Source organism: Carassius gibelio, chromosome B15 (genome assembly GCF_023724105.1).
Source record: "Carassius gibelio isolate Cgi1373 ecotype wild population from Czech Republic chromosome B15, carGib1.2-hapl.c, whole genome shotgun sequence".
Lineage (NCBI taxonomy): Eukaryota > Metazoa > Chordata > Actinopteri > Cypriniformes > Cyprinidae > Carassius > Carassius gibelio.
This window is the reverse complement of record NC_068410.1, coordinates 4,305,126-4,319,573: the sequence shown is the minus strand read 5'-3', so window position 1 is coordinate 4,319,573 and position 14,448 is coordinate 4,305,126. Positions and strand designations below refer to the sequence as shown.

The following is a 14,448-nucleotide window of genomic DNA, read 5'->3' as shown; positions in this document are numbered from 1 at the left end:
CACAATATGAGCACTTGTAAGGTTTTTCTCCAGTGTGTATTCTCTGATGCTGCTTCAGCTGTCCAACTGTAGTAAAGCTCTTCCCACACTCACAACACACGTGATCTCTCACTTCATCATGTGTTTTCTGATGCTGATTACAACAGTTAAGCCGAGAGAAACTCTTTCCACAGACAGAACACATATAAGGTTTTTCATCCGAATGAAGTTTCAGGTGAACTTTTAGATTTGATATCGAGGCATATTTTTTACCACACGTATCACAGTTAAATGGCTTTTCTCTAGAGTGGTGCCACATATGATTACTGAGACCTGATTTAAGTCTGAAACTCTTTCCGCACTGTGAGCAGGTTCTTAATTTTCTTCTTTGAGTTTTGAAGTTACAATGCTCCCCCTCTTTATTTAGTTCTTGTTTTTGCTGTTTCACCTCCATCTGATCTAAAATAAACATTTTAAATAGTTAAAAATAGTTCAAGTGAAGCTGATTTAAGCACAGAAAGCAACAGTACGTCTGTAAGTATCAGATTTTTTTAAGTGCAAAAGGGTAGTTCTGTCATTTCGTTGATAATACAAAGTGTGGATGACATCTGCTACAGTTTTGATGCATTTTCTGTATCATTTATCACTGATATATTGCTTTTTATTTCACTGATCTGGTGAACTTAAGCTTTTACCTTTTTGTTTCTCATCTGTCAGTAATAAAGACTCAAGAACAGACACCAACCTGTTTGTTCCTCAGTATCTTTGTAAATCATTCTGGATGTTTCTGGATCACTCATGTCAACATAGTATGTTACAGAGCTTGAGTACCTCTTCTGACAGGATGATGGGAATATTGCTACCCTTCATTGGTGGACTGTTGTGGGATGGACACCAGATCTACCAAATTCATAACCAATTTACACCGGATTACTTTCATTTTAAAGACTCACTCAATATAAAATATCAAAATAAATGATAATTCAGTGCTCTGGTAGTTTAGAGTTCAGAGAATGTACATTTATGCAACACAAAAATTAAACCTTTAAAAGAAACATTCGCAATGATACAGACGTGCCTGTGAAAATTAGAAATACACCGGGTCACATACTGCGTTTAATTACACTCGGATTTCAGTTCTCGAGCTGATTAATATTCATAAATTCTGTAAATTGACATCATCTCTCACATCAGACAAAAATATTTCACATCACTCCTTCTTTCACGAACGTTTAAAACATCACTTCTAGCTTTAGCTGGTGGGTTGCCAGATGTGCGAACAAAACCAGCCGAATTGCTAATCAATATTAGCCTATACGCAATGGTTTCGTTTTGTTTTGGCTTACCGCTGTTTTTACCAGTCGAAATAGTTTTCCGGAATATCACTTTGTTTTGCGTACTTTCAAGAACTACAGTCCGCGGAACAGTTTAAAAGTATTCCGGAAAAATCGCGGACTTGGCAACTCTTCTGTGAATCCTCTGCTGTAGGATCCTCCGTTTGTTCTTTTGTATTTGTGTGGCAAACTTGAAAACGCTTCAGTGTATTACTGCCACCTATTGGTGAAACACACACACACACACACACACACACAAACACACACGCACACACACAACAGAAAATTGCCACAAAAGGACATCCAGGTTAGCTCCATTTATGCATCTCATTCAGTGTTGGGGAGTAACTAGTTACATGTAACGGCGTTACGTAATTTAATTACAAAATTAATGTAACTGTAATTAGTTACAGTTACTAAGAAAAAATCAGTAATTAAATTACAGCTACTTATGATTTTTTTAACGATTACAAAGGGGATTACATTTGAATATTTACACACATCCACATACAGATTTAACGGATTTCTTTCCCAAATTGCACTGACTATTCTAAGACATACGCCCTAATAATTTCCGGGATGCGGAAACACAGTCTGGTTCGTAGAATCCAGTCAGAAAAATGGAATGCCTAACGCGGACGGAATATGCCACATTTTGGATGACTAAATCAAAAGTAGGTCAGTACACTTGAATCAAAACATGACATGGACTGGTGTCTGTGAATATCAAGCCCCCAAAATGAAATATATGACTCCTGCACGTTCTGCGTGTCAGTTGAAATCACGCGCAGACTGGACACCGGGAGAACCGGGACAATTCCCGGTGGCCTGCCAGCTTCCTCAGTCTTCCTCAACTTGTCCCAATATTTTAATATCATTATTGTATAATTGCCTGCCGAATGTACTAAAGCGATCATTTGCGAATCCGCCATTTGATAATTAAATCTCTAATAAATCTGTTAGTCGTGACTCGCGCGCTCTCCGCGCCTCCGCCAAACGGTTTGGATCAGACTCCGAGTAATCAAAGCGAAGAAAGAGAGATAAAAGAGTGGACTGTGGAAGCGCACAGCTGGATCAGAGAAGCAGAACTACTGTTCAGGGTTTCAGGTCAGTTTAATCTGTAAAGATGCTTTTTTGACACAACCCTTGCGAAAATTAACATTTTATTATTTTACTATAAATCCAGTGAAAATAGTTACTATTGTTTAACTGTGGTAAACAAAAATTTTAAATTATTTTACAAATTTATTTATTTAAAAATAAATACGAATCCATTTGCAAAACAAAAAACCATACAAGGTTATTGTACTTTTATATAGGCTAATAAAAGCATGGTAAATTTTTGTAAGGGAAAAACATGACTCGTGTACAGTATTAGGATTTTTCTATAAATATATTGTAGTATTGTAGAGTATTGTATTGTAAAGTACAGTTTTGTTCAATCTTGAGTATTAAGAAGGATAACGGGGCAAAATAATGAGACTGAAGAGAAAAATGGAAGTGAAGGTGCCGTTCAGGAGAGAACTTTTAATTATTTGACATGTCCCCATATTAAAGATTTAAACCTTTTTTATGTCAGGTCCATACAAAAAATAGTATTGTCCATGAATTTGTTTGTATGAGTTTGAATTTTCCATTCTGTTTTTTTTTTCCCCAGTCTGCCCCTACTGTAAATTAATGGCAAAGACATGCAGTTTCATTTACTACACATAGGCCTACTGAAGCTCGCAGTGTTCTCAACCTCTGCCGTCTCAATATATGAGTACACGAGTACATACACATAATTTCTAGAACTGCTCTGTCACTTCATGCATTTTACTTATTTTGAGAAAACTATCATCATATCATATATAAAGAGACAGCAGTTTAAAAAAAAACAAAAAAACAACAATGTTTCAGGAGTTTATTAAACAGCATATGACACATGCTTATTAGATAACTGTATTTGAGTTGATATATATGCTTTTATTTATTATAATGTTCACAAATTTAGAAAAGTAATCAAAAAGTACTCAAAAGTAATTAGTTACATTACTTTAATAAAGTAATTGAAAAAGTTACACTACTATTACATTTTAAACAGGGTAACTTGTAATCTGTAACCTATTACATTTCCAAAGTAACCTTCCCAACACTGATCTCATTTGAGATCAGAGTGAAAACACTGTAAAACAGCATACCATATTCATCATACTGTATATGATATAATTGTTTCCCATAAGAAGGCCGGATGCAGATGTGAAGTATGCATTCACATTAGGTCTGTGTATCACCAGCAAAGTCACGATACAACACACATCCAGAGATGTATAAAGTATTAGAGACCCATACTTGAGTAAAAGTACAAGTACTCTATCAAAAAAGTGACTTGAGTAGAAGTTGAAGTGCTCTTTAAGCACCACACTTAAGTAGAAGTACCAAAGTATTCAACATTTTTTGTACTTAAGTATTGCAAGTAGTCTATTTTAAAATTTACTACTCAAGTACTGAAAGTAAAAGTAGAAGTATTGTGTTATGTAGCTATTAAAGAAAGTAGTCAAAAGTTTGAACATATTGTTTTTACTATTTCAAATGATTAACCTAAAGGACAATCACAATTCCTTTGACTGTAACTTCTTGTAAACAAAAAACGGTTACTAGGGTTAGTTAGCCCAATTTGCAAAATGATGTCATATTAATAACTTACCCTCATGTTGTTTCAAACCGGTAAGACATCAGAGGGTCATTTAGAATTTGTTGAAGCATCGAAAATACATTTTGGTTCAAACATAGCAAAAACTACGACTTTATTCAGCATTGTCTTCTCTTCCGTGTCTGTTGTAAGACAGTTAAAAACAAAGCAGTTTGTGATATCTGGTTCGCGAACGAATCATTCGATGTAACCGGATCTTTTTGAAACAGTCCACCAAATCGAACTGAATCGTTTTAAACAGTTTGCGTCTCCAATGCGCATTAATCCACAGATGAATTAAGCTGTTAACTTGTTTAATGTGTCTGAAACTCCCTCTGAGTTAAAACAAACCAATATCCCGGGAGTAATTCATTGACTTAAACAGTACACTGACTGAACTGCTGTGAAGAGAGAACTGAAGATGAACACCGAGCCGAGCCAGATAAACTCGTTCACGAGTCAAGAACCGTTTCTGTCAGACGCGTCCGATTCGTGAACCGAGGAGCTGATGATACTGCGCATGTGTGATTTAGCGTGAAGCAAACCGACACACAAAGCGTCTGAACCGAACTGATTCTTTTGGTGATTGATTCTGAACTGATTCTGTGTTAATGTTATGAGCCCAGGTGCAGTCAACGCCAATGACGCCATTGCATCGAGCGCAAAAGAATCAGTGAACTGTTTTCTTCAACTGGTTTATTGAATCGAACTGTCAGAAAGAACTAACGTTACTGGTCATCCGAGAACCGATGCAACCGGTTCTTGACTCGTGAACGAGTCATTATCTGTCTCGGCTCGGTGTTCATTTCTCTCTTCACAGCAGTTCAGTCAGCACACGCAGTCTTCTTAAAAGCTTGTTTCGCTCAATGATGTGCCAGCTTCATCAAACCTGCCATCTACAGTTCTGGCAGTGGTTTGTAATGGAATGATTCGTAACATTATTATAATTGTAACGAGTAACGATGCAGCACATAAAAAAAATATCAGAGTAAAAGTATTAAACTCAGCGAAAATATGTACCGAAGTAAAAGTGGAAGTAGGAGAAAAAAATAATACTCTAGTAAAGTACAGATACCGCCTTTTAGTACTTAAGTACAGTAGTGAAGTAGTTCTACTTCGTTACTATACATCTCTGCACACATCACAATACAGGACTGCACTGAATTTCACCTCAGCAGAATTTATTAAAACAGCTGTTTATTAAACATTGCATACTATAGTGCCTATTTCTAACTTGACATCTGTTCCCTTTCGAATGTTCACTCTTGTTATTTGTTACACTCTTTTTTCCATTCTGCTGAAGCCTGATTTGTTTAGCGGCACCAAGAAATGTCTCTTCAGCCCGCCAAAAGGGGCGGGGCTGACATCTATATGAGTCGGTCCGTCGTGCCATACATCAGATAATTCTCCTTCAACGATCATCTCTTCGCTGACTCTTTGTAAAGAAGAAGCTGTGTAAGAAGCAGCGAATGTAAGCATTACTGCAGGCATCAAGCATTCGGAGCGAAAGAGCAAATCTCTAAGAGCAATTTTCATTCAAGGGATTCTTGAAGATGAAGATGGACACAGTGAGTGCGCCACCTGTCTCGGCTGTGCCCATGCAGAGGCTGCACTCGCTGATGGCTCATGCTCTTTCTGCAAGTGCAGCGCGTACCCAAATATTTTATTTAATTATTCATCCTCTCGCAATCCTTATACAAACGTAGACTCCCTGATATTTCAAGGTGAGCTCACGTTCAAGAAAATAAAACCTCTTGCTTCCCATTATATGGCCTGGGCATCCATTCCATTGTTCAAACTTCTTTCCTGGACAAAAAAGCTTTTGTTTTCCAGCAGGAGGTTGCAAAAGGAACTGTGGAAATAATTCCCCAGCGAACAGCGAGTCAGGCCTTTTCCTCATCCCAAAGAGAGACGGCAGGCTCAGACACATTCTAGATGTCAGACATCTGAACAGCTTGCACCGGTCCTTCCTGCCTCGCAGGCAGATGGGAATCCGCGTATTGAATTGATGATTGGCTTGTTCTAGCCAGATCAAAATGGGAACTGAACGCTCACAAAGAGCTGCTGCTCAGTCACATAGAACACCTCGGGTGGGTCATCAACCCACGCAAGAGCTAGTTGTTGCCCAGACGACGAACCGTCTTTCTGGGAACGGTTCTAGACTCCGCCCTAATGCGGGCATAGATCTTGCCAGATCGATCCCTAATGATTCAACAATTGATTGCTTCCCTCAAACTGAGGACAACATGCCCTCTGAGGGTTTTTCAGAGGCTGCTCTGCCTTATGGCCTTATGGCCTACTCCACATGCAGCCCCTCCAATTTGGGCTAAAAGCCAGAGTCCCGGCCCATACTTGGCAGTTGAAGAGATTTCCAGTCAGGCTGGACCACCACTGTATCGAAGCTGTGGCCCCCTGGAGAACCCATGGCATTAAGAAGGAAGGTGATCACAACAGATTCGTCCAACTCCAGGTGGGGCTCCTGGACAGCTCAGCAGCGATGCCTACATATCAACTACCCCGATATGTTGGCGGTCTCCTTAGCCCTGAGTTTCTTCCTTCTGGCCATCAAAAGCCACCATGTTCTGGTCCGTTCATACAGCAAGACCTATATCCATTACACCTTATACAGATTGGTTCATCGCCACCTTATCTGGGCACAGAAAGAACTTAATGTGCTGGGCAAGATGAACCTGGGAGTGGACATGCTGTCCAGAGGCAAGGTAGCCCTGTGTGATTGGATGCTGCATCCTCAGAGGGTACAGCAAATTTCGGCAGTCTTTGGGAGCGCAGAGGTCGACCTCTTCACCTTGAAAGACAACTCTCATTCCCCAACATTTTTCTTGACACAGAGAGATGCCCTGGCCCACGACTGGCCCAGGACTTGCCTGTATGTGTTTCCTCCTATTGCCCTGATTCCCCAGATCATCAGGCAAGTCAAGGAAACCAAATGCTCCCTTCTCTTAGTAGCTCCGCTCTGGTGCCTGGATAGGAGTCTTTTAGGCTCCCAGAGAGAGTAAGCCACATCATTCTTGAGGCAAGGGAGCCGCTACGAGACGGCTCTATGGTCAGTATTCCTCAATTGGTGATCTGCATGGCAAGTGGACCAGTTTTCATGTGACGTGTCCTGCGTGCTGACTTTTCAGCAAGAGCTGCTGGATAAGGGGTTCGCCTCATTCATACTCAAAGTATATATGCTGGGCATTTCGGTGAATCATTCTCTCGAGGCCGGCCAATTCTCCTCATCCTCAGACTGTGCCATGTTGGCATTTATCCATGGTCCTAGGGCCCTAAAAAGGCCCCCATTTGAGCCGCTCAGTTCAGCAGACTTGCCGCTTAAAACAACCCTACTCCTTGCTTTGGTGTCACGCCTTGTGTCTTGAATTTGGGTTCAAGTGAAATTGACATTCAGCCAAGTATGGTGACCCATACTCAGAATTTGTGCTCTGCATTTAACCCATCCAAAGTGCACACACAGAGCAGTGAACACACACAAACCATGAACACACACCCGGAGCAGTGGGCAGCCATTTATGTTGCGGCGCCCGGGGGCAGTTGGGGGTTCAGTGCCGTGCTCAAGGGCACTTAAGTTGTGATATTGGCAGCCCGAGATTCGGGCCCACAACCCTAGGGTTAGGAGTCAACCTCTATAACCACTAGGCCACGACTTCCCATGTGACTGACTTCAAGGTCATTTTGAAACCGAGACACAGCTAAGTTCCTAAAGTGCTCTTTGCTCCCTTTAGAGCGCAAGTAATTCAATCCCTATTGGTGCTCCCCGCTGCAGACGGCGAGCAGGGGAACACTCTCTGCCCTGTTAGTTTTGGAATATTTGTATCCAGTCACTTTTAATTTGGGTATTTTTTTTTGTTCATTCCTTAATAAGTGGGCTTTCAGTCAAATAATAAAAATACATAAATGTAAGATTCAAATGATTCAAAACATTTGCAGTCCCCCATATTAACAGAAAAATGCCTTCACAATTCTTGTGGTATTTTACATTTACATTTATTCATTTAGCAGATGCTTTTATCCAGAGTGACTTACAATTGAGGAATACAAGTGATTCACAAGAACACATGAAGTGCTCCTAATACAAAGTTTCAGAAGTTCGTATTTTATTGAATTTTACTTACATTTTTAATCTTCAGTGCCTGCTATTTCACAGTTTTAACACACTTAGTTTTAACACACTTAGTTTAGCAAAACCATGCTTAATTTGTAGTTACCTGGTTAACCACAGAAACCAAGGTTTTTTGGTTTTATTTGTAATAAAACCACATGGTTGATTCTCGTAAGGGTGTATTTAATATTCTTAAATTAACAAACATAACATTTATGCTTTGGCAGACAGGAACATGAAAAATTTGCCACAGTGCCAACACTATTCATAGCATACAAAACAAAGGAAAAAGTAGTGAAATGCAAAGAGGATTTTTTAGAGTTCCACTCTATTCAATATATGAACAGACTGAATAAAGGTTTATCAAAAGTATTCCCCTGTAAAACAGATTTGGCAAACCCTTTCTTCCGTGCATTCCCTCTGTTTGTTCTGTTTGATTTGCATGGCAAACCTGAAAATGTATTGCTGCTTCCTATTGGACATTTCTGGTAACAGACACAGACACACATACACACACACATTCTGTAAAAGTGTATATATATATATATATATATATATATATATATATATATATATATATATATATATATATATATTTAAAAACAAATCAAAATGACAAAAAATGTGTCATTGCATGAGGCACTGGTCAAAATAACTGTTTTTCACCAAGGTAGTCCAACATTGGAAATGTTAGTTATAGGCCTATAAAAATGTAATTTTTGTTCTACTTTTTTGTTGATACTGCTTACTGCTATACAAAAATGTTGTTTTTCTAGCTGAATGCTGTTGTGTACCAGACTGTTTAAAGATTTCAACAGCAGTAAATCAGTACACAGAGAGTAGGCTAGTCATTAGTAAACAGAAAAATTATATGCACAACTGCATGGTATAGTATACACTGCATAGTATTTTTTTTTATTTTGTAGCAATGTGTCATATGTAAAGAGCAAATTCACAGCTGCATGTTAATTATACAGATTTCTTACATATGAAGTATGAACGTAGTATATAGAAAAGTATATACTTTAGTGAATAGAAAAGTGCCACAAAATGACATTCATGCTCAATAGAGGCGGGGGGGGGGGGGGGGGGGGCTCATTTGAGAACTGGATCCTGCCATATTCATTGTATGCAATTGATATTCAAAATAATGCAGTCTATAATGTACGACGTATGCATTTATATGCCCTAAAAATTTGTCAATGCAGGGTATTATACAAATGAATAAATGAAAAGACAATAAAAAATAGGTATATTTATATTATTTTATATGATCCCTTTCAAAAACAAACAACAAGTTCCTCATGCCGCAAGGGATACACAAACACTTAATGATATATAGCCCTATATAGAAATCATTGTGTTATTGTCTTATCTTCACATTAAAAGGTGTAGCTGAGTTTAGAATTTTATTCAGACTTTGCAGTAATGAATATGTAAATATGTGAGACAGTTGTAGGTTATAGCAGTTAGTGGAAACTAATGTGGCTGTGCTCTGACTCACTTCTTCACAAACCACGGTACTCCCCAAAATAAATCAAAATTCATGGAAAATTTAGCGGTCACACACACAAACACAGAGATAATTACTCAGATATAATGCCAAATGAAATACAATTTAAAACACGAGGGTTTGACAAGTTAAATTTGACATATTTTGTTTTAAACTTAGTCTTGGCTTTATCATACAGGATAGAAGAATACACATGGTAGTTTACACCTAGTTTGTCATTTACTTCCGGTCTTTGACAGTTCCCCTCTGCTCTATGATCCTGACAGAACCATCTGCGACCCCAAATGCAGGGTAGAGGGGTTCAGTGAATGTGGTCTGGACTCTGTGTAGGAGAGTCATTGTGTCAGAGACGCTGTAGAAGGACAGAGTTCCTGCTCTGTGATCCAGATACACTCCTATTCTAGAGGAGCGGACATCATGAATAAGGACATGCTCTGTATCATGCCTGAAATAGAAAATCTGTCGACAGTGGGTCAGTCTCCAGGACTTATTATTAAACCCCAGTCTGCAATTATCCGTTTTTCCTTTGCGACTAATTCCTCTGTAGGAAACTGCTACGGACCAGTCGTTCCCACGGCACTCAACCTCCCAGTAACAGCGACCGCACAAACCCTCTCTACAAAGGACATTCATATATTTATCAAATCGCTCTGGATGATCAGGATATGGCTGGACATCATCTGAATACAATGCTTTTCTGTTCCCTTCTGACAGGATGAGTGTTTTATGTGCAGTGTTTGGATCCAGTTGCAGTTCACAGAAATCTAATGAAAATGGGGGGACAAATAAATATTCAAATAAACTTCTACCCACCAACCCTCCAAACAAAATAACACAATTTAATATCAATGTTATTGATGACAATAAACAGATACATTTTTAAAAGATAATACAAATGGTTATTAAATATTATTATTATTATTATTATCATCATTCAGAAACTGTGAAAAAAAACTAAGTATAAAAATATAACTTACACTGCAAAAATTCATTAAGAGAATTAGGTTCTGGAGACTCTGCAACATGGACATTTGACACTAAAGATGAGACAAGAAATACAATCAAATGATTAGTTTGTGAATTAAATCTCGAATTTTATGAATGAAGCAACACAATTTTTAAAATATTTATTTTTAAAATTGAGACCTTCTCGAAATAGTCTGGCTGTCTGCTGGTAACAGACATCCTGCAAAACTTCTCTGAATGCTGAGACTGAAATGTCTTTAAAAGACAGATGAGTGTGTTGAGTGAAGCTGGGAATGTCTTCCAATGTGGGTAAAACACACACAGACTGACAGCTCTGAAATGAGACCCATAATTCAAACACAAAAGATATTTTCCGAACCATAAAATGAGTTTTAAAGTGTTTCATTCACAAATTATCGATATTACCGCATCATTACCTTCAGACAATGGATCTGATCATCAGTGTTCAGAAGTTTCTCAATCTCTGCTTGTGTTTTTCTGAGTTCAGTCAGCTCTTGATCCAGATGTTTGTGAAGTTTCTCTGCTCGATCTATCTCAGTCTTCTCCTGATCTCTGATCTGCTCTTTAATCTCAGAGCGTTTCTTCTCCAGAGAGCAGATGAGCTCAGTGAAGACCTTCTCAATGTCCTCCACGGCCTCTTCTGCTGAACTCTGGAGGACACAAAAAAAAAACTGTAATCATGCATCATATGATCATGTCTCGATTTAGCACAACAGCCAAAATAATGCAATTTTATGTGAGCAAATATTTTTTTTTATAAATTCTCAAATCCTCATTCAAAATGCATGATGTTTCTGTTCCAGTTTAGTCAAATAGCAAACTAATGTCTTTCCAGCTACAAAAAGGCACTTTTTTAAATCTTGAAAGCAGGTGGTTACCATTTACCTTTATTAAGTTTAAAATATGTGTTCAAAGAGTGCTTAAAGAAACATACTTTCAGGAGCTTCACAGCTTCACTGAGATCTTTCTGCCCTCTCTCTCGCTCCTGTATCAGCTTTTGACATGCCACTGTTATCTTCTTTAACTCTTTCTGAGGATGTTAACATAAAAAAAATAATGAAAAAACACCCAAAAATAGACATTAACTCCTTTCCATTTTGGTAGTTTTGGTACCTTTTTACTTATCCATTCTGACTCCACAGACACCACATTGTGGTTTTTATGACTGTCAATCATACACAAGTAACAAATGTATTTACTGTCATCCTGACAGAAAATATCCAGAGGTTTTTTATGACTGAGGCAGATGTTCTCCTGAATGTTTCTGGAGGCTTGGACTAGTTTGTGCTTCATAAACGCAGGAGATTGATAGTGAAGCTGCAGGTGAGTTTGACAGAAGGAAGCCAAGCACTGCAGACAGGTCTTTACAGCTCTGCTCTTCTCTGTAGTGCAAACATCACAGTCCACAGCAGCCGTTTGTAGAGACGTCTTCTGCAGCGTCTCCATCATCTCCGCTATCAGAGTGTTCTTCTTCAGGAGAGGTCTCTGACTGAAGCTCTCTCTGCATTGGGGACAGCTGTACTGCGGCTCCTGCTCCTTCTGCTCCCAGCAGTCAGTAATACAGCTCATACAGTAACTGTGTCCACAGGGAATCGTCACCGGCTCCTTCAGCCGATCCAAACACACTGAACAGATGAACTGATCCTCATACCGACTCGCTGCAGATTCAGCCATTTCTTTGCAGATACTTTATACCTTTAATAGAAACTGCTCTGCTAGAAGTAAAGAAAGAGAACATAAATCCACATGTAAATAATGAATGAAAGAGTATGTCTACAAATCTACAATTTGCTTACAGTTTTGGGTATATAACAATAATATGACATGCTTCACTTGCAACCAAAAGAATAAACATACATCATACAGACTAACATATAATTATTGACAAGCATTCAATGACTGAATGCTCTTTTTTTAGCCCCAAGCAAAAAGACAAGGGTAAAATTATTATTTAAGGATTCTATTAAATTCTTACCTGCTTTGATAGAAAAGAATATAAAATATTTGCTACTGTACAGCTTCAGCCAAACTAGATCAGTGTGGATCCCGAGCAGAAGCTTGGAAAAGGCAGGGAAAAGGTTTCGTTTCTCTTGAATCGACACACTGAAAACCAGGAAGTGTGTGGATTCAATATGCCATGACTTTGCAGTTTTGTTGGTCCGTGTAGGTCCGTGTATCATCCGATCATTCAATTATTCCATTTAATCTGGCAAACCAAAAACGAAATAACGAATCAATATTTTGTTTTTCTGTTTTTCTGTATGAACCAAATATGAAAAACTGACGTTTGTTTCATTGCTTTCAACTCGAAACGGGAAATATAATAAACAAGGAAACCAAAACGAAATAATGGATCAAATTTACGTTTTCTCAATTGTTCTTTATTTGTTGTAGTAGGTCTAACTATTTCCCACGGTGCCGTCCTGCTTGCTTTGCGCATGCGCAGTGGATAGTTTCAAAGGAATTGCGCTTACTTCCGCATATTCCTCGCGGGGATAAAGAACACGTTTTTTTTAACGATCCCAGGCATGGTTACAGTATGTCCAATAACAGTACAACACGCTCTAATAGATTATATTGGTTAATATAATATAATCAATCAATCAGAGATGGTTTAAATGTCCTTTGAAATCACGCTAACCGCTTGTTTTGGTATGTTTGGCATTTTAAGTAGATCATTAATTAAAACATTTATATTAGCAGATTATTTTATTAATAATGAGATCAATAAAATCAATCAAAACGATGTATATATATATATATATATATATATATATATATATATATATATATATATATATATATATATATATATCTAGCTGCTAAATATAATTTTTCACTTGCTGCCTTTCCAACCTAAGGAAAAAGTAATAGTAATAATTGTTGCCAATTCAGACGAGATCTGATAAAGCCATGGATTTACAGTAGGCCTACTAAGTGTATAGTTATTTCAACCCTGATACTACATCAATAATTTGATAACTGAAGAACGGCACACAGCAGTAGATAAGCTGATGCTAGGTTAAGACATAACACAAGGAATAAATTAATTTGTTTTATTTGTACAGACTTCGTAGTTCTGTGCATACAGTATTTGTTTACATGTGCACTGTTTGTGTGTATTGCTACTAGAACTTACATTTGAGAGTACATCTGTGCAATAAAGGTGTTCTATTCTATAAATTCAGTATAATGAAAGGGTATAATATATTTAACTGATACAGTAATTGTCAGGTAGAATACTATTACAAACATTATTACAGTATGTCAACCATTGCCTTTTGAATTACATTGTTACCTTTAAAATTGTTATATTGCAAAGCTAAATATATATTACATGCAGTACACGCATCTTCAAGAAACATCTAAAAACACATCTCTTTCATCTTTGACCCTCGAACTCTAGCACTGTCTATTCTAATTATATTTTAGCTAATTTTTATTTATTTATTCTAACTGCTAGTTTTTCATCCAACACTAGCTTTCTGTATTCTTTTTCAATTCTTTCTATTTTTTTTTTTTTTTTTTTTTTTTTTTGTATTGTGTGTGTGTATGTATTTATGGATGTGTGTTGTATATATATATATATATAGATAGATAGATAGATAGATAGATAGATAGATAGATAGATAGATAGATAGATAGATAGATAGATAGATAGATAGATAGATTGTATTTAATAATTAATGATCTACTTAAAATGCAACAAGTGGTTAGCGTGATTTCAAAGTACAATTAGACCATCTCTGATTCTTATTATAGCGTGTTGTATTGTTATTGGACATTCTGTAACTATGCCTGTGATCGTTAAACAAAAACGTGTTCTTTATCCCCGCGATGAATA

At 37.6% G+C, this 14,448-nt stretch overlaps 1 protein-coding gene across 3 annotated transcripts in view; it reads right to left on the bottom strand.

Annotated features, from left to right (window-relative positions):
• Positions 1 to 9,354: 9,354 nt before the first annotated feature.
• The window catches only part of LOC127972959 (tripartite motif-containing protein 16), a 60,012-nt gene continuing 54,918 nt past the window's right edge, over positions 9,355 to 14,448 (bottom strand). For 2 of the 3 annotated variants that reach the window (XM_052576996.1, XM_052576997.1), the window contains exons 3-8: positions 11,718 to 12,299; positions 11,539 to 11,634; positions 11,021 to 11,254; positions 10,764 to 10,917; positions 10,595 to 10,654; positions 9,355 to 10,381 (exon numbers count right to left, since the gene is read on the bottom strand). In XM_052576996.1, coding sequence (XP_052432956.1) covers positions 9,837 to 10,381; positions 10,595 to 10,654; positions 10,764 to 10,917; positions 11,021 to 11,254; positions 11,539 to 11,634; positions 11,718 to 12,278 — 1,650 coding nt within the window. In that variant the 5' untranslated portion in view covers positions 12,279 to 12,299 and the 3' untranslated portion in view covers positions 9,355 to 9,836. Of the gene's footprint in view, positions 10,382 to 10,594; positions 10,655 to 10,763; positions 10,918 to 11,020; positions 11,255 to 11,538; positions 11,635 to 11,717; positions 12,320 to 12,579; positions 13,034 to 14,448 lie in introns of those variants that run through there. The other variant, XM_052576995.1, reaches the window with a different exon arrangement.